This window comes from Aulonocara sp. 'chitande type north' Nkhata Bay, linkage group LG16, assembly GCF_057382095.1.
Source record: "Aulonocara sp. 'chitande type north' Nkhata Bay isolate Kocher_YH1m ecotype deep benthic linkage group LG16, A_spYH_male_GT1.1, whole genome shotgun sequence".
NCBI lineage: Eukaryota > Metazoa > Chordata > Actinopteri > Cichliformes > Cichlidae > Aulonocara > Aulonocara sp. 'chitande type north' Nkhata Bay.
Genome location: NC_141359.1, coordinates 40,829,054 through 40,847,243, shown reverse-complemented (window position 1 = coordinate 40,847,243; position 18,190 = coordinate 40,829,054). Strand labels below are relative to the sequence as shown.

The 18,190-nt window shown below is 47.6% G+C and overlaps 1 protein-coding gene across 2 annotated transcripts in view; it reads right to left on the bottom strand.

Annotated features, from left to right (window-relative positions):
* The window catches only part of LOC147312151 (bone morphogenetic protein receptor type-2-like), a 28,216-nt gene that overhangs the window by 5,095 nt on the left and 4,931 nt on the right, over positions 1–18,190 (bottom strand). The window contains exons 3-18 of one of the 2 annotated variants that reach the window (XM_086265681.1): positions 11,428–11,619; positions 11,131–11,331; positions 9,561–9,665; positions 8,665–8,756; positions 5,567–5,800; positions 4,082–4,196; positions 3,252–3,412; positions 3,015–3,162; positions 2,784–2,920; positions 2,509–2,645; positions 2,164–2,356; positions 1,987–2,077; positions 1,809–1,888; positions 1,627–1,728; positions 1,339–1,542; positions 163–1,198 (exon numbers count right to left, since the gene is read on the bottom strand). In XM_086265681.1, coding sequence (XP_086121807.1) covers positions 163–1,198; positions 1,339–1,542; positions 1,627–1,728; positions 1,809–1,888; positions 1,987–2,077; positions 2,164–2,356; positions 2,509–2,645; positions 2,784–2,920; positions 3,015–3,162; positions 3,252–3,412; positions 4,082–4,196; positions 5,567–5,800; positions 8,665–8,756; positions 9,561–9,665; positions 11,131–11,331; positions 11,428–11,619 — 3,228 coding nt within the window. Of the gene's footprint in view, positions 1–162; positions 1,199–1,338; positions 1,729–1,808; positions 1,889–1,986; positions 2,078–2,163; positions 2,357–2,508; positions 2,646–2,783; positions 2,921–3,014; positions 3,163–3,251; positions 3,413–4,081; positions 4,197–5,566; positions 5,801–8,664; positions 8,757–9,560; positions 9,666–11,130; positions 11,332–11,427; positions 11,620–18,190 lie in introns of both variants that reach the window. The other variant, XM_086265680.1, reaches the window with a different exon arrangement.

Genomic DNA, 18,190 nt, shown 5'->3' with positions numbered 1-18,190 from the left:
TTTTAGAGACAGATCACTGTAATCAGTTTGTCTCTGATGACCTGGTTACGTCGTGGTACACGGTGTAATCAGCTACAGACTGTCCAGCTCGAGCCAGTTTTGAAAAACTGGAACCTGCAGCTTATAAGTTTGTTTAAAAGTTCAAGAACAAACATGACTCACCTGAGGAGGTGCAGGGAGAGGACAGGTCCAGGGAACAGGGCCGCTCAGGTCTCCTGGCTTTGGTCTGTCCCACCTGGGATCGCATCAGACCTGCTGTCTGTGGCTCTAAAGCTGAACTTTGGAGACCTGCAAGTTGTGGACCTGAAGCTTCTGCAGGAGCTGTGGTGTCTGAAACTTCAGATCCCAAAGCTTCGAGGGTTTGCTCCTCTGGAGACGAAGCTCCTGGAGTTCCTGGTGATGAAGGTTTCTGAAGGAGGATTAATGCTTCTGTTGGGGCGTCGGGTCCTGGTGAGGCCTGGCTTACTGAAGCTTTTGTTAAGTCAGAATCTTTGCAGCCTCGGGGCAAAGCAGCGGTGACACAACGCACTGGGTGACCTTTTGAGTTTTGGGCACATCTGGGGGTCGACGTGGTTTCAGAGTCTTCCTGGAAACACAGACCTGTATCCACACCTTCGCTTTGACTGTGGGTGGTGGGAGGGGCCTGCAGTGAGAGGGCTTTGCTGGATGAAAGGAGACCAGAAGGAGCAGAAAGTTGAACCTTCTGCTCCAGGTCAGAAGTTGGGGGAGGGTCAGCTGATGAAGCCAGGGCTAGCCGGTTGTTGTTGTTGTTGGAGTTCGAGCCTCGGCCCGATAAGATGCTTCCAGCGCGGCTGTGACGATGATGAGCAGGAGGAGGGGCTTCGCTCTCAGCAGGAAGCTGCTCTCTGCTCAGCAGAGGTTCATGTTCATCAGGACTGAAGTTGAGGAGATTCAAACGGCTGTCTTCTCCTCCCCTCACCCCTCCATCCATGGTCCCCTCCTCGTCCTCCGTCTGCGGCCCCGCCGGATTGGTTCGACCTCCGCCTATCACACCGTTCGTCACCAGGGTGGGGACGCCTGCGCTGTGACTGCTGCCGGCCGTTGTGATAGGCTGGACCTCTCTTCCAGCTGCAGCACTGCTTCTCACGTTTGTGCTGTTAGTAACCGTGGTTACCAGGTGTGGTTCTGCAGCCATAGCAACCATCACTGTGTTCATCTTGGCAACACCTGTTTCCACCTGGAACATGAAGCATTTTGGATTAGTGACACAGTTGGCCCGCCTGATACAGCTTCAGCTCAGCTGGTGAAACACCGAGTCGAGTCACGGCGAAGCTGTCTGAGGATCAGCTGGAGAACCCGGTCACATCTAAGCCCTACCTGTCGGTGGTTGGACTTGAACTTCCCCAGCTTCAGCCGTGACGAGGTGAAGCCGCTCTCCTTGACTTTGGGCAGCAGATGGAGACTGGTGGGCCTCTGAGGCAGATTCTGCTGTTTGGGGAGTGGGTGGATGGAGGAAGGAGGGCTATCTACACCTCTAACAGCCCGCAGGCCACTATGAGAGGTGGATGGTGAGCTGTTCACCTGGAACAAAAGCAACAAGCATGAGCGTCTGATACGTTCATTCATCGGCAGCCACGCGCTGTACAGGCCCTCAGCTGTGTGTACCTGATGGTGCAGCACGTCGGTGGGTTGTGATTCGGAGCCAAACTGCTTCTGTGAGTGCTCCATCAGGTTTTCATCAGAACTCTCCCTCAGGTTCTTATCGACCTGCAGACACAGATGTTGGCAGATGTTAGTGTGTCGGGATGGAGGCCACTGAAACTGAAGAAAGACTTCAAGGTTAAAACCTCTCTGGGGTCGAGCTTTGTGGCCTCCAGGTCTTCTTCTGTGAGATGCAGGCAGACTGGGACACTGGGCACGGCGCCACCTGGAGGACGGCGGGAGCAGAAACATGTGAGGTCACAGCTGTGCTCGCTGCTTTAATGAGGTGTTTGGGTTCATGTCGGGGGCGTGGCTGTTTGTTACCTGTGTGCTGAGTTTCAGAGATGGTGCAGAGTAAGGTGGGCGGGGTCAGGATGGTGGTGGTGGACACGCTGCTGTCTGTGGACAGCCGAGCCTGACGGACAGACGGACACATAGCGATGAGACGCGTCCACGGTAACGGTTCGTTCAGGTGTGCTTTAATGGCGGCCGAGCTCCTACCTGCGCCTGCTGCCGTTCGTAGTTGATGGAGTTCCTGTTCTTCTCGCCGCCTTCTGCCCCATTCACAGTCGTCTTGATGAATGATGCCTGGTGGTCATCTCCCTGGAGATTTCTGACCACGCCCACATGAAGATCCTCAATGAAGGGGGAGGCGGAGCCACCGTGAGGAGGCCACCGGCCATGAGACAGATTCCTGAGTGACAGACAGGAAGGCATGAAATCCAGACTTCCTGTCTCTCAGTTTTACACTGTGCATTTACTGTGACACAGTACCACAGGTATCGTGTGTACTCGTGGTACTGTGTGTACCTGTGGTACTGTGTGTACCTGTGGTACTGTGTGTACCTGTGGTTGTGTGCTGCAGTGTGTGTACTCAGCAGTGTGAGTTCATAGAGCCTCTCCTCTGCACACTGAGCGGTGAGCCGAGCCTCAGCGTCCTGATCCCAGCAGTCCTCCATCGTGTCCTTCAGCGAGCGCAGTAACTAAAGTACACAGAGTGAGAGACACGCTGGGATTACTCTACATCCAAAATGCTTTTGGGAATTACCCTTTGAACCTTTGTCTAACTTCAAAGGTTCAGGCTGTGGAGCAATCTGACCACATCAAACTGAAAGACGGACCAGGCTGTTCTCCTTCCAGGCCTCGGGGAACCTGGGTCTGTGTTTCTCTCTGACCACCAGGCTCTGCATGTCCTCGAAGCTCGGATGATTCCCGAGCTCGGCCTGGAACGCCAGCTGGTACTCTGGCACCGCTTCCCCTGAGCGAGCAGTGAACACAAACACGCTGTCAGCTGAGGTGGTGCTACTTTACTGTGTGTAAGCAGACGGTGTGCAGGTGAGCGCGCTGCGTACCTGGGAACAGGTCGGAGCACCTCCTGAAGCTCTCCCAGTACAGCAGACCCAGAGCGTAGACGTCCACCTGCTTCAGCGCCGACTCGCAGTCTCTGAGGTTTAGAGCTCCGCCCAGAACCTCCGGAGACATGTAGCGCACTGTCCCCACCTGCACACAAACACACCATCCATCAGCTCCGCCCTCTGCTCATTCCTCACCTGCACATCAGATCAGAGCGAACGTTTATGAACTTTGACCTCAGATATGGCCATGGTGTCGTCGTCTCCGGGGCGACAGGGCCGGGGTCCCGTCAGTCTCATGGACAGGCCGAAGTCGGCGAGGACGCAGGACAGATCGGCCCGGACCAGGACGTTCCTGCTGGTCAGGTCTCTGTGGGCGACGGCCGGTTTGTGCTGGTCTGAGACAGTCGGGTACACGTGTTTGTTGTTGTTTACAATCGACCAGGTAAACAAACATATCAGCAGGAAAGAAAAGCACAAACAGGAAGAAACAAAGACAGCAACGTGCAGACGTTTCACAGCAACGCAGCCGGACGATGACGGCATTCACGTCATGAAGCTGCCGATGAAGCCAAGAAGGCGTTCTGTTTCCTCCGACACACGTTCAGCGATGGAAACATGAAAGAATGACAAACTGAGCCTTTTAATGTTTTTACTGTTAAAGAGAAAAATAATTTCATCAGAAACATCATCCTTTCTTTTCATGTGACAACGACATATATTACGTTCATAAACAGCTGGCCGTTATCCACCAGAGCCTCTGCTGTCAGAGAAATAATCCTCCAACCTCAAAATCAGCACCATTCATCCCAATATTTAGATATTTATTATTCCAGTATTCCATTTATGTCATTTGTTCTCTAAACAAACAAACTAAAGCAGCAGACTGGGTCTGTTCCAGCCAGCAGGGGGAGACACAGCACCTGTTTCCAGATGCTCCTCACACGGACCAATCCGCTGCTGAAAATAGACCCTGAGAGCGGCACCGTTTCTTCCTGTCTGTGTGATCAAAGCCTGCGATGAAGAAACAAGGATGACTCTGCACGAGCGACACGAGGTCATCTTACCTCCTCGGTGCAGCTCAGTGTGCAGGAAGGCGAGGCCTCTGGTCACGCCGTGAGTCATCCTGCAGCAGGTCAGCCAGTCCACAGTGTGGAGAGACAGGTAGTGAGACAGGCAGCCCTGCAACACACACACACACACACACACACACACACACACACACACACACACACACACACACAGTTTGACCCTTAAATGCAGCTTTGTCTGATCTTTTTGACACTACAGGAAGTTCCTGCAGCATGAATGGTGCGTGTTGTACACTACACTGCCAAAAGCATTTGCTGCCTTCGCACACATGACCAGAAGTTCATGAAGTCATTACTAGTTAACGTTAAACGCTGGCTCGTTGGCTGATTTGAGGCCTTAGTTTTCACCGGAGCTACAGTATCCAGAGTCGTACGTAGTGAGGAGGTAAAGTTATTAACACGATAATCGACCTCTGTTGGAGCAGCGTTCAGATAGCTGCTCTGTGTTGGTACCGTTTATTTTTAATATCCATTTCTTACTTATTTATTTGTTGATCTTGGCAGTTCCATATATTCACTCTGTAACTGGATACGATGAAAGTTAAAGTGGCGACTTCATGGTTGATGTTCAGCCTTAAGATGAACCGTGTGTGTGTGTGTGTGTGTGTGTGTGTGTGTAAGCGCAGACACTTAAACAAGTAATTACTGTCTGAGGGCTGCAGAGGAATGCAGAAACCCACCAGACCAGACATCACTGCATCTGTGTGTGTCTGTTTGTGTGTGAGATACAGACTGATAACAAGAGTCTGAACATGTTTTCACATGTTGGGAAACTTTCTGAGCCCTGATGATGTCAGAAAGGTGCAGATTGTAAAAATGATGTGAGGTCATCTGAAGCGTGTTTCAGGTTAAAGAGACGAAACAGTAAAGTCTGCTCGCCTGGAAGGGAAGAAATCAATCTGAAGACTGACGGAGGTTTGGAAGCTGATCTGTCTGTGTGTGTGTGTGTGTGTGTGTGTGTGTGTGTGTGTGTGTGTGTGTGTGTGAGATCAGAGGCTCCAGACAGGAAGAGGGTGTGAAGGCGCCGTCTTCCAGCACAATAACAGACTAATGGAGAGCAGAGGTGAAGGCTGACAGCTGCACTGTGAGACTGTGTGAAGGCGCAGCTGGCGCCCCCACAGGCTGCAGACCCCATTACACCACAGGGTGACAGTAGACAAGCTGAATGTGTGAGGTTTGCCCCGAGGGGGCGCTAGAGGCATGAACGTGGCGGGTCAGGAGAGCTCAGACAGCAGGCGCAGTCAGACGTGGTCCAAACACACCTGAGGCTCAGCCAGGTCATCTGACCAATGGCTGAGCCTCAGCAGTCAGACTCACTCTGAGTGGGCTCGGCCTGTCATGCCTGCTTTGGGCCAGATCTGCTCCCCTGACCACCACCGGAGGACTGGGCTCTCTCAGTCCTCCGGTGGGTCCACGGGGACCCGCCGTGACCGAGCTTCAGACCTGCTGTGATGAACTCACGTGTGGGTAGTACTCCATGATGATCAGAAACTCAGGGCGTCCGTCTGCCGCCGTCCTCTCGTTCGCGGTCAGGAAGCGGGCGATGTTGTCGTGCTGCTGCAGCAGCGGCACGCAGTAGATGGAGCGCTCGTTGACGTAGTTCTGTCGGTTAGCTGAGCCGAAGAGTTTGGCAGCCACGCAGCGCTCGTTAAGAGAACCGCGAAACACTGCGCCGTAACGGCCTCGACCAATCAGCTGCCAGGACAGAGGATAGAAACAGGAAAGTGAGCTGTGGCGTTCCTCAGGGATCAATCTGAGGTTGAACCTCTAACCTTTGTATCATTATGATTGGTCTGTTTTTAATGGCCCCGCCTCTTCCCTTAAAGGAACAGTGCAACAAAGGGGTCAGAGGTTACAGGTAGGGCTGCTCGATTATGGCAAAAATGATAATCACGATTATTTTCACTGAAATTGAGATCTCGATTATTTGACGATATTTATTTAACCCTTTAAGACCCATAGAACCAAGTCCGCCAGAGCTTATATTAATTTTTTACATGCTGTAGTGTCATTGGGAGCATTTCAAGTTGCTATACATCAATACAACTGTTATAGCCCATATTTTAATAATATGTATGCATTAAGTCCATAGTAACTACATTAATTGCAAAAAAGTGCAATAAACTACAAAAAAATTGAAAATCGTTTTTGGTTTGTTTACATATATTTCTACTTGGAGAAATTTAAGAGGTTTATCCCTCAAAACTTTAAATACAATAAAGTTGCAAAAAATAGTTTACAACAACAGGAAATTTATTTTGAGTGTCTTCATAGTTTTATTTTGGAGATACACCAATTTTTATATACTGCAGGAAAAACAAAAAAACAATCCTATGATGCAAATTTGCAAAGAAAACAGCAGGTGCATCAAAATAAACTATTTCCAGCAGTGCAATTCGAGTTCTAAGCATCCCAGCAACTATTCAGAAAAGTATAGAGTCAAACATGACTTATAAAAACACCAGTATAGGCTTTTAAGGCCTACAAGTAAAAAACTGCATTTTCCGCAAAAATGACATCACTTCCGGTTTCGGGCAGGAAATGACGTACATGCGATAGTTCGCGTTGACGTCTTGTTCAATGTGGGAAGTGTTACGAACAGCTGATCGGATCGGCAAAGCGTGTTTCTGGAATATTATGTTTTTGTTCCTGCAAGCGCTTTTTATGCAATTTTTGCAAAACTTCATGTGGAAGGAAACCGTGACCGAGGACAAGCTGATGGCATAAGATGTAAGTACAACTCCTACGGTTTCATATGCAAAACAAATTATTGTGCTAGCTTACGCGGTTCCGGTTCTACAGGGATTTAAAAATAGTTACGCAAAACGGAGCGTGCTGCTCTGACCGGCTTTAAAGGGTTAACAATTACAATGTGTTGAATAATGACTTTAAAAAATAATATAAAATAGTGTGCAAATACTGATAACAGTGCAAATGTTTGCAATATAAGAAACAAATGAAAAATGTAAACATCTATGTTTAGTGAACTTTGCAGTGTTGCTCTGGTGCAGCTACGACACCGTAGCAAAGTTTACACACTGTGTCTACTTGATCCACGTCTGACCGAACCCATAATGTTTCCACTAGGGCTGCCACGATTAGTCGACTAGTCACGATTACGTCGACTATCAAAATCGTCGACGACTGATTTAATAGTCGACGCGTCGTTTGAAGCTTTGTAAGATCCTGAAAGACGCAGGAATAAGTAGCAGGATTTAAGAGTGTAATAACGGACTGAAACAGAAGATGGCAGCACTGCATGTTCATGATGCCAGCTGCCGTTAAACCCCGAAGAAGAAGAAGCAGCGTCCCAGAATTCATAGCGCGGCCCAGCGCAGTTGTCAACAATGGCGGCAGCTAGTTAGTTTTAATATTACTCTTATTATTCTTTCTGGGTCACAAAATAAACGTTTAACATATTTTCAGGCTGGAATGTAGCTGTGTAAACCTCAAATATCTGCTCAGTTTATCAGGACACCACATATTTTCAAAAGCGCTCCGACGTTTTCGGAGACGTCTGTTACCCACTAGCTCGATAGCTAGCCGGGGGCTAGGCTCACTAGAGCCGTGAGAACACCGGACTCCCGGCAAATTGTTTTCAAACCCACCGCCGTCTTTCGCGACTCAGGTTAAACATATATATAAGTCACTTAGATAAATTAAAACTGTTATTGTTTGGCTTTTTTTTAGTATTTTATTTGTTCCTGAGTAAATCGGTTTGGCTGAGATTAAAGTTATAGTTTTTACACAGCTGAATAAACGTCAAGCAGACAGCTGATTATCAGAAGTGTGAGATGCTCCAGAATTTACTCCGGTGTCCTGTTATATTTTAGATAGCAAGGAGTTTATTAAACTTCACCGAAACAATCTGCAAACTTCATTAAACATCATCTTGTCTTTATTTTTAGTTAGCACCTTAAAAGCTTAAAGCTGTAAGCTAATGATAGTTATATAAGAGCAGATGCTGCTGGTGCAATAAGCTGTAGTTTTACTCCAATGGATGATGATCTGATTAGTCGACTAATCGCAGAAATAATCGGTGACTAGTCGACTATCAAAATAATCGTTTGTGGCAGCCCTAGTTTCCACACCACTGAAGTTTTTTTACCTCTTTTCAACCAACGGCAGTCACTCTCCTCTCCATATAACTTCTGCTGAGCTTTCCGAGCTTCCCTCGGGTCCTCTTATTGTTGTGACGAGTGTTCGAAATGCAGAGAGGTGCGCTCGATTTGCCACACGGAGCAGCGCGAGAGTAAAGCACGAGGGAGGGGCTAATAATCGGCTCAGTCATTTTTAATGATCGTTGAAAGCCCAGATCGTAATCGAGATTAAAATTTGATTAATTGAGCAGCCCTAGTTACAGGATGGTCAGTTTGTGATGGCGTTGTCTTGCTGCTGTTGTTCACCGACTGACCAGTATTATCCAAATAAACCTGTGCAGCTGCTGCAGGGTGTGTGTGTGTGTGTCTGTGTGTGTGTGTGTGTGTGTGTGTGTGTCTGTGTGTGTGTGTGTGTGTGTCTGTGTGTGTGTGTGTGTGTGTGTGTGTGTGTGTGTGTACCTCCAGCAGTTTCAGGTTGTCGAGGTCGATGGAGGACTCTGCGTTCGCCGCCTCCATCACATCCACAGCAGACAGACTGTGTTTCTGCTTCCCTGCACAAACACACACAGCTGATCACATGACCTCAGTCTGGCGAGGACCAACATGGCTGCCGGACAGCAGCCAGGTCAGAAGTGAGTTAACATTGATTTTTATGTATTTGTTATAATTAGTGTCAAAATCAAAGCACAGATGTCACTGCAGCTCATATCACGCGACTAATTTCACGTGTAATGTCGGAGGTCGTCAGATGGGCGAGTTTCCTTTGATTACAAAAACCACAGTTGTGAGCCAGCGCCACCTCCCGAGGACTTCAGACCTCCACACACTAAAACAAATCAGCTGATCGCTCAGAAGGCACTTCCTGTTTACAGCGACTGTTTAAAAAGAGCACAGGATGTTCAGGCTATTGTGCTCTAAAGATTACTCCGAGACGACAAACCTCCGCCCAGCTGGAAAATTCCCTCCACATGTCGTAAGAACTTAAGTTCGGACCTCTCAGAGTGTCTGACCCTCACTGTGTGAGGTTTGCTGAGAAACGTCGTGTCACATGGTCTCTTCCTTCAGTGTGTTTCAGGTCAGATCCAGCTGTGAGCCTGTGAGCAGCTCCGCTAACGTTTTCATGCAGATCCATCGATCCTGCTTTAATCTGAAAAACTCATCACATGACTTCCTCATTTGTTTCTTCACAAAACACTAAACTGTGTGCATGTGTGTGTGTAGGTGTGTATATACGTGTGTGTGTGTAGATGTGTATATACGTGTGTGTGTGTAGGTGTGTATATACGTGTGTGTGTGTAGGTGTGTATATACGTGTGTGTGTAGATGTGTATATACGTGTGTGTGTGCGTACGTACGTTTTATTATGCGGTATCCCAGGAACAGCGCCACAATGAGGATGGCTGCTATGGCGATGGTTACCAGGGCGATGAGCACCGTCACCTCTGGCTTCAGCCGGTGATCTGAGGGGTTATGATGTCATCATCACATCAGTGCGACACACATGTTTGTACTTCTGTCTTTGTGAGGACCTGCGCTACTCTGTGTAACCTGCGCTCTGAGGTCAGTTTGACAAAGAGGGACCGGTCTGCAGGTCAGACTGAGGGGCTCATACAGATCAGACCTCAGACCAGCTGTCAGTGACGCTCGTCCACCGCACCAGCAACCAAGAGGACAGAAAGCTGTGGCTCATTAAATCATTAAGTGTGTTACTGTAGGGTCTACCTTACCATAAAACACACCTTGAGGCGTCACTCAAGTTCAACTTTCACTCAGACCGTCTAAACTTGGATCCAGTGTTTGGGAACTGCAGACATTTTCACCAGAGATGGCACCAGACCACTTTTTATGTCCGATACCGATATCATACATTTGGATATCTGACATAGACATCCAGAGTTTAAAGCAGTGCAAATAAATGCAAACACGTTTTCATGACACTCGTCTTCATCAGGATCAAAGCTGGGACAGAAAATCGAGACCCGCCCCTGCACAGCTACCAGCTGTCAGCTACACAGAAAGGATCCTGGTGTTATTTGTCTCTCAGAAACAGTTCAGAACTTCATCTGCATGTTTCCTCTCACCACATATCCAAACCATCATGACCAGCAGCTGTATGCATACATGAACACTCTTGATTTTTCCAGGAAGGATCCAGAATTTCAGTGCACCTCCCGAAAATCTCCCGGAGCCATTCTCCTGAATTTCTCCCAATTTTCCACCCGGAAAACAAAATTGAAAAACCATATCCCAGAATTCATAGCGCGGCCCAGCCAATTCCAGTTTCCAACAATGGCGGCAGCTACTTAGTTTTAATATTACAGTTATTAATCTTTCTGGGTTGAAAAATCAAACTTTTAACATATTTTCAGGCGAGAATGTGTAAATTATCTGAGCCGGCGAGAACAGCGAACTCCCGGCACATCGCTTTCAACCCCCCCGCGGTCTTTGGCTAGTTATCGAAGTCACTCAGATAACTGTTTGTCTTTTTTCAGTGTTGAATTTCTTCCTGAGTAAATCAGTGGATGGATGGATCGGGTTACATTTTTAATTTCTCCCGATATCCAGTAATTTAGGTCGGGACCGATACTGTATATGGGATCGGTCCATCTCTAAGTTTTACATACAGCTGCTGTTCCTCGACACGTCCTGGTGAACGAAGCAGAGCGAGGAAAGTGTTTTCTAAAACAGAACGGCGTGTGCTCTGTCTCACAGGGCGTTTGGTGCTAATGATGATGCTAATGATGGCTAACAGGAAGTTAGCCTCCAACAAACAGCAGCGTCATAGTGAAATAGAATAAATAGAAGCTTTATCTTTTGTCTCTTCTTGCTGCTGCTCAGTGGAGGCGTTGCTAACGGTTACACTGCTGGGTCACATGATGAGTTATTATGGAGCGGGGACCACTGATTGGTGTCAGTGCTTCTCACCTGTCTGTTCCGCCTGGCCGTCCGTCCTCATTGGTTTCAGAGCGGGTGTGTCGGCGGTGGGCGGGGCCTCTGTGTAGTTGGCATTGCAGAGGTCGTGGCTGCAGCAGCAGAAGCGATAGCTGCCTTTCTGCGTGGAGGACGGCTTCTCTGTTACCAGGATACAGCGGTCGGCTTGACACTCGTGCAGGTGAGTCCAACAGCCTGAAAGCAAACCGAGGCCAAACTGTAACCAGATACAGTAGAAGAAGAACGCAACAGAGGTCAAAGGTCAGGAAGTAACAAACCCGATGAGCTCACCTTGGGTCAGCAGGTGCATTTCTCCATCTGCTTTTTTTTCCCACAATCCATAGCAGCGGGAGCCGTGGCTGCAGCGGATCGTGCCGTTTTCCAGCACCACTCCTGGCTGCTCATTGGCAGGAAGAGGCTCCACCCCCTGGGGGTTACTGGTGAAAGCACACAGTCTGTCCTCAGCATCACTGGACTGCAGACCTGAAAACACAGAGACTCACCTGTCAGCTAACAGACTGTATATTAAAGAGGGTCAAACCCTGCTCTCTGTCTGAGCTCAGTGACCTTTGACCCGTTTCAGGTCTGACTGAACAAAACAGGAAGTTTAGTTTGGAACTGATGGTCAGAGTCACAGAGGAACAGGAAGTGTTCTTGTCCCCGCACTGTGTGACGCGTCCACAGCTAGACTGACCTCTGACCTCAGCCTTCACAGAGATCGAGCTGTGAGGCCGTGAAGCTGCAGCAAAGCCTCACATAAACACTTCTGACAGTTACTGTCCTCCATCATTGTCGCCTCAGAGCGAGCGGCGAGCAGTGACGGAGGTCAGAAACAATCTTTGTTCTTGTTTGTCTCGGGTTGTTTGTGGTTGGAGGTTGGGCTCGGTGACATCATTACACGGATCTCTGTGATTGGCGTCCACGTCAGCCTGAAGGAAAACTCTGACAGCAACAAATTAACATGCAGTGTGGCGCTCCGAGAGCACAGCGGGAACGTCGGAGCGGCGTTCTCGCCTCGGGCCGCTCAGCCGCCTTTACAACAAAAACCATTAATGTGATGTCCCAGCAGCTCGTCTACACGCATCCCATCAGCCCACGCGCAGCTTCAGACGCCGCAGCGACCGAGGAACGCTGGAAGGAAGCGAGAATCTGAAAACCAGCAAAGTTTGATATTTAAACGGTGATGTTTGCTCGCTCGTGCTGTCAAAGCTACAGCTGAAGAAGCCCGAGGCTCAACAAGAACACGGATGAGAAAAATCACGTCCACAAACACTGAGGTCAGCTCCTGCTGTCCGCCTGATCGTCGTCAGGTCATCAGTCGGGGGTCGCGCAGGGTGACGGCGGTCTCGGGGATCGAGTCATCACTGAGACACGAAGCACGTCGCTTTGTTTTTAATATCAGTCTGATTAATGATTAGGACCTGGTGTAATGTGAGAGTGCAGCAGCCGCAGGCATCATCATCATCATCAGGGCTGGACTCTGAATCACGGACACTTTACTAACCCCAGAGGGAAACTGAGTCGTCATAGCAACAAACATGACAGACCACAAAGCCCTCGTATGAAGTGCAGAGACAGACGAGGACATCAGAGGACATCAGAGGACAGCAGCACTCACACTGATGTCTCTGCTACAGGTATCATCACTGTTTGCTACAGGAGGTGTGACAGCAGCAGCGGGGACGCCGTCCTGGGCCGCTCGCCGTGACATCAGAGAACTGCTGGAGGTACAGCAGAGTTCCTGCTGATGTCACAACGCTCGCCGGGCCGCTGAGCAAAGCCTGGTCACACAAACACACCTGTGTACCTGAAACCTGAGCTTCTGGCTCTTTCTGATTGGACGCAGGTGTTTCCTGGGTGATGGATTAACGCGCTCACACAGCTGGACTGTTGTCATTTCCAGATGTTGTGTGTCTGTATTTTTACATCAAACTGAAGCCCAGAAATAAAACTTTTAACTGTTTCTTATGTCATGCTTCATAAGACAGCTCGTGTCTCGGGTTGCCGTGGCAACAGCAGCGGCTGCTCAGCCCACGCGTCTTTTGAACAACGACAACAGAGAATCGCCTGGACGCACATCTGGATGTTTCTGTGTTCAAGAAGAAAGTCAAACGTTTGCACACAGCGAGAGCAGGATCTGAGTGTGTGTGTGTGTGTGTGTGTGTGTGTGTTATTTTGGTTTACATGTGAATGAGGAGCTGCATTCCTGAGCGGAGTCTGCCGTCTCCACCCGGGCGGAGTGGAGCCAGCACAGCGCTGTGTTTAGTCTGCACCGAACACACTCACAGCCGGAGGAAGGTGTGTGTGTGTGAGTCTGTGTGTGTGTGTAGCCTTATCAACCACATCGCAGCACAAACACAGAGCACGCTCAGACTGCCTGACGACAGCGTGTGTGTCCCAGTCGGGACCAGAGGGTGGGTGTGTGTGTGTGTGTGTGTATATGTGTGTGTGTGTGTCTGTGTGTGTGTGTGTATGTGTGTGTGTGTCTGTGTGTGTGTGTGTATGTGTGTGTGTGTATGTGTGTGTGTGTGTCTGTGTGTGTGTGTATATGTGTGTGTGTGTGTGTGTGTGTGTGTGTGTGTGTGTCTGTGTGTGTGTGTATATGTGTGTGTGTCTGTGGATGAACAGTCATGAAGTGAGAATGCAGGAATGTGAACACACAACAGGGCGGCTTCAAGGCCACACACACTGCTTTCCTGCATCACTGAGCCTGTGTGGATGCTTCCTGCCCGGCGGGGCGACAACAGCTCGCCATCAGCTGTTGAAGGCCGACAGTGAACTCTGTGTGGAGCATCACAGTCACTCTTCATGGACGTAAATCTGCTCCGTGTGTCTCACGCCGTCCTTCACTCACGTCTTCGGTCTCGGTCCACAAACTGAGAAACATGCATGCTTTCACAGTTAAGCTGAACTTTGACCCTTTGGTTATAAAATGAGGTCAGTAAATAATTGTACCTGATCTGAGATCAGTGAGGAACCCTGTGCTATCACAGATCACTGAGTAGGTCAGACACACCGTTCATGTGTGTGTTACTGAGAACAACGTACCCAGGCTCCACCCGCTGCTCCTCCACCCTCACACTCAGTCCTCTCCTGTCCTTATACACATGACTCCACCCAATCCACTCCACCTGTGGTTGGACTAAGCTTATAGACCTGACCTGTCAGGGAGGGGCTCTGCTCCAATCTGACACTGCAGTAAAACCAAGGAGATGGTTACTGACTACAGGAGGGGCGGAGTCTCCATCAAGATTGTCTTCAAACACACCACCTCTGGTTAAAGAGCCATCAGAGGCCACACCCCCCGAGAGCTGCACAGGAATCACACCCATACAGTCGGGCACGCTCGCTGCTCAACGGCACACGGGCAGCCTGCTCAGCAGCCTCCACCCTCTCGGAGGACATCTGGACAGCAGATGTGTGACATCATCATTGTGTGTTTGTAGCATCATCAGCTTCAGCTCAGTCCCGCCCTAAATGTTCATCACGAATCCTTATTTACTCTCACTGATTTTCATCAAATGTTTTTGTCTCACTGACAATAACCATTATTATTGTTATTGTCATTATTATCATATCCAGCTGCTCATGGCGTTATGTTTGTGCCGCTATTCTGAGCGCACGTGTTGCATTTTGAGGAGAAAGTTATTTTGAGCGAAGAAAAGCTGAATTTGAGTGAACAAAATTCAAACTGTATTTCAGTGTTTGCTGTTATCCACACACACACACACACACACACACACACACAACAGCAGCCCCTCTCGCTCAGTGTTTGCATTTGCGCTCGCAATGTGTCGCTCGCGCTCTCAACATTTCTGCCCGTGCGCGTTCAACTCTTTCTCTACACCGTTATATTTGTGCCACAAAACCAGCCAATCACAGACTTGGATGCAGAAAAAATCTGATTGTCTGTTTTGGTCTCCAATCAGCTCGAAATGACGAAATGCAATATCCCAGAATGCATTTGGTCTATTTCGGAGATGCCTGTTACCCACCAGCTAACCGCATAGCTGGACTGGACTGATGATTTTTCATTTTTATGTTTGTTTGTTTGTCTTTGTAACGGTATAAACAATGAAAGGTGGTGGATTAGCCAGTTGGTCATGATCAACTCTGGGCTGGACCAATTACAACACATCCGTGTTGAGGGGAAAAGGAAAGCGATTAGTCCCGGACTTCAGCTACAATGAAAAAGACACAAAGCTGAAGTTATTCTGTCTTTGCTTCCTCTTCTCCTCTCTCTCCCTCCCTCCCTCTCCTGTTTCTACTTCAATCACGAAACTGATCAATGATCAGCTGATCGTCTCTCTTGTTTGTTTATCGCCCACTTTGCGCCAGAAAGAGGAAACCAGCGGATGTCGCGCTAAACAACAGCAGCAGGTTTAAGCTTGATCAGCTGTTGTTAGAATTTATTTAATATTAATTTCTAGTATCAGCTGATGTTTGCTGGAGCCACAGCTGTAAAGCTGCTGGTCATGATGTCGGTTTGGAAACATAAAGGTGATACAAATCATACATACCGTAATTGTCGGGCTATAAGCCGCTACTTTTTGCACAAGCTTTGAACCCTGCGGCTTTTAGTAAGGTGCGGCTTTTCTATGGATTGTCCATGATTTTGTGATGATTTGTTCCGCTGTTGTACGGCACTACGTTGCCTGGCGGAAGGGCATGTGATCAGACACACAAGGGGTTCAAGAGTGGTATGTTGGTCACATGTCCGTCCGCATGGGAACATAGTGCCGTACAAGTAGCGCGAAAAGCAAACTTCAAAGTAGCGCTACGCGTTCAGCGGGAGGTGTGGATGACGAGCGACGATAAACTTGCGAAAAGCAAGTTATGCTCAACTCCACCGGTGGATTCTGACAGCGTGGAAAAGTGTGAAAACATCCACGATCACCAACGGATTTTGAAGGGCTGGACTGCTGCATGATGGAGAGGAGGACACCGCCACGGCCCTTCAGAGGGTGTTCGACTCTGACACTGACAACGAGGATTTCTTTGGTTTTGTAAGTGACAACGAAGGAGAGAAGCGGAGAGTGGATGACGAAGCCACCCTGAGCCTGTTCGTTTCCAACACTGGAGAAGAGGACTTTGGTGGTTTCAGTGCAGGAAGAAGAGAAAGATGGTGAATGACTGACTTTTCTTCTTGTTAAAGCCGTGTCACTGCACCTGAGCCTAAAAGGTAGGCCGGATCTATTTTTCTGGTGTGCTGTAGGTTATTGTTATGTACTACATTTGTTACTCATTTATGAAGCACAGTACATGTTTCGTACTTGTAATTACCGCTACTTGTACATATACCTAAAAAGTTATGCAAATATGTACCCATAACTTGTTTTTCAAAATATTAATAAAAGGGGTGTGTCTCCAAACAGCCATCTCTTTCCTGACAATTCCCTTTGTGCATATTCTCTTACATATGATAAGTCAACATTGAAACACCTGCGGCTTTTAGTCTATGGAACGCCAGGACTGCCATAATGAATTAATTAAATACACCATTAAATAATTAATTAAAATTGGAATTAATTAATTAAATAAATAGTTATGACACATGTAATTAATTAATTATTGACACATTTAATTAATTATTTATGTATTTCACATTTTAATTAATTATTGACACATTTAATTAATTATTGACACATTTAATTAATTATTTAATGATATATTTATTTATTTCATTTTGGCAGTCCTGACGCCTGGCTCTCATCATGAAATAATTTTATCTGTCAGCCTCACCCATCAAACTCAGGGGGCGGGGTTAACGCTGATCGAGTCAAAACCATTGCTTTGGCCTGGTGGCCATTGTTTCTAGCACACAACAACCGGCATGTGGAAGCTAACAGAACTGAGCTTTGAAAAACCCTGTTTGTGTGTCACCAAATACCGTTTTAATATTTTTTTAGCCGAGAATGTAGTGGTTTAATCTTCATGTGTCTGGTCGGTTTGTCAAGATACAGCCTCTTTGCAAAAGTGTTTCGATGATTTCGGAGATGTCTGCCCAGTCTCACGGCAAAGCGTGGGATAGACCCGCTCGCCTCGCAAGCAATCCCACCGACAAAGCGCAGGCCCCGGTACACAGCTGTAGTAACCCCCGCTGACTTCTTTTACTGAGGTTATATTTATCGGTGTTTTATTTCCTGATGTTCTTATGTGTCCTACGTGTTTCAGTCTGAATTATAACTAACATTAAAAACATGTTTAAGGAGGAGAGAGAGCAAATAAATCTGTTTAACATCTGATCTTTGGGTTTTTGTTCAGTAATCAGCGTGACCTGTGTATAAACACATAAAAGAGATAACGTTGGTGTTTCCGTCATGTAGTAACTGCTGGCTTTAACTGTACAAAGGTTGTTCGACACTATGAAACACATACAGACTTCATGATGTTCGGCTAATATTTTTATTGTGAATATTAATCATGCTGACCTCGCTCTGTACACCACGCAGCGAGGTCAGCATATCCACGATATCCTCAGCTCCATGAGTTAACACAAAGTTTCCCAGCTGACTATCTAACTGCCAACTATTCCAGAGACGTGAAAATATACAGCATAAAGAAAAGTGTAAGAGACTCAGCAGCAGATTAGAATAACAGTTATACATTTAATAAATCACCAAATGAATCCAAGAAACGAGCAAACCTGTTCCGACAGTTTGAGTTTGTGTTCCCTCAGCTGCAGACTCGCTGCTGTTTAAATGTTTGAAAAGGAAGATTAGATATAAAAAACGTCAAACATAGACTCAGTCTGCCTTCACATTTGATATGAGGCCAGCACGTATAGTGGCCTCAGCAGGCTATTACTGAAATACACGTACTATATCATAAACTATGATATAAACAGGGAGGTCCTATTAACATGTTTAGTTTTAAAGGACACCTTCCTGCCTTTAGTCTCATTCATGAGCAGTATTCGTTTTCTTCTAACATCCATAAGTCTGCACGATGTGTTTCATAGTTTGTAACAAGCCTTTGACAGGTAAACATAACATGACCGAAAAAAAAAGAAAAAAAAAAAAAGAGAGAGAGTGTTGACATAAGAAGAGAAAAT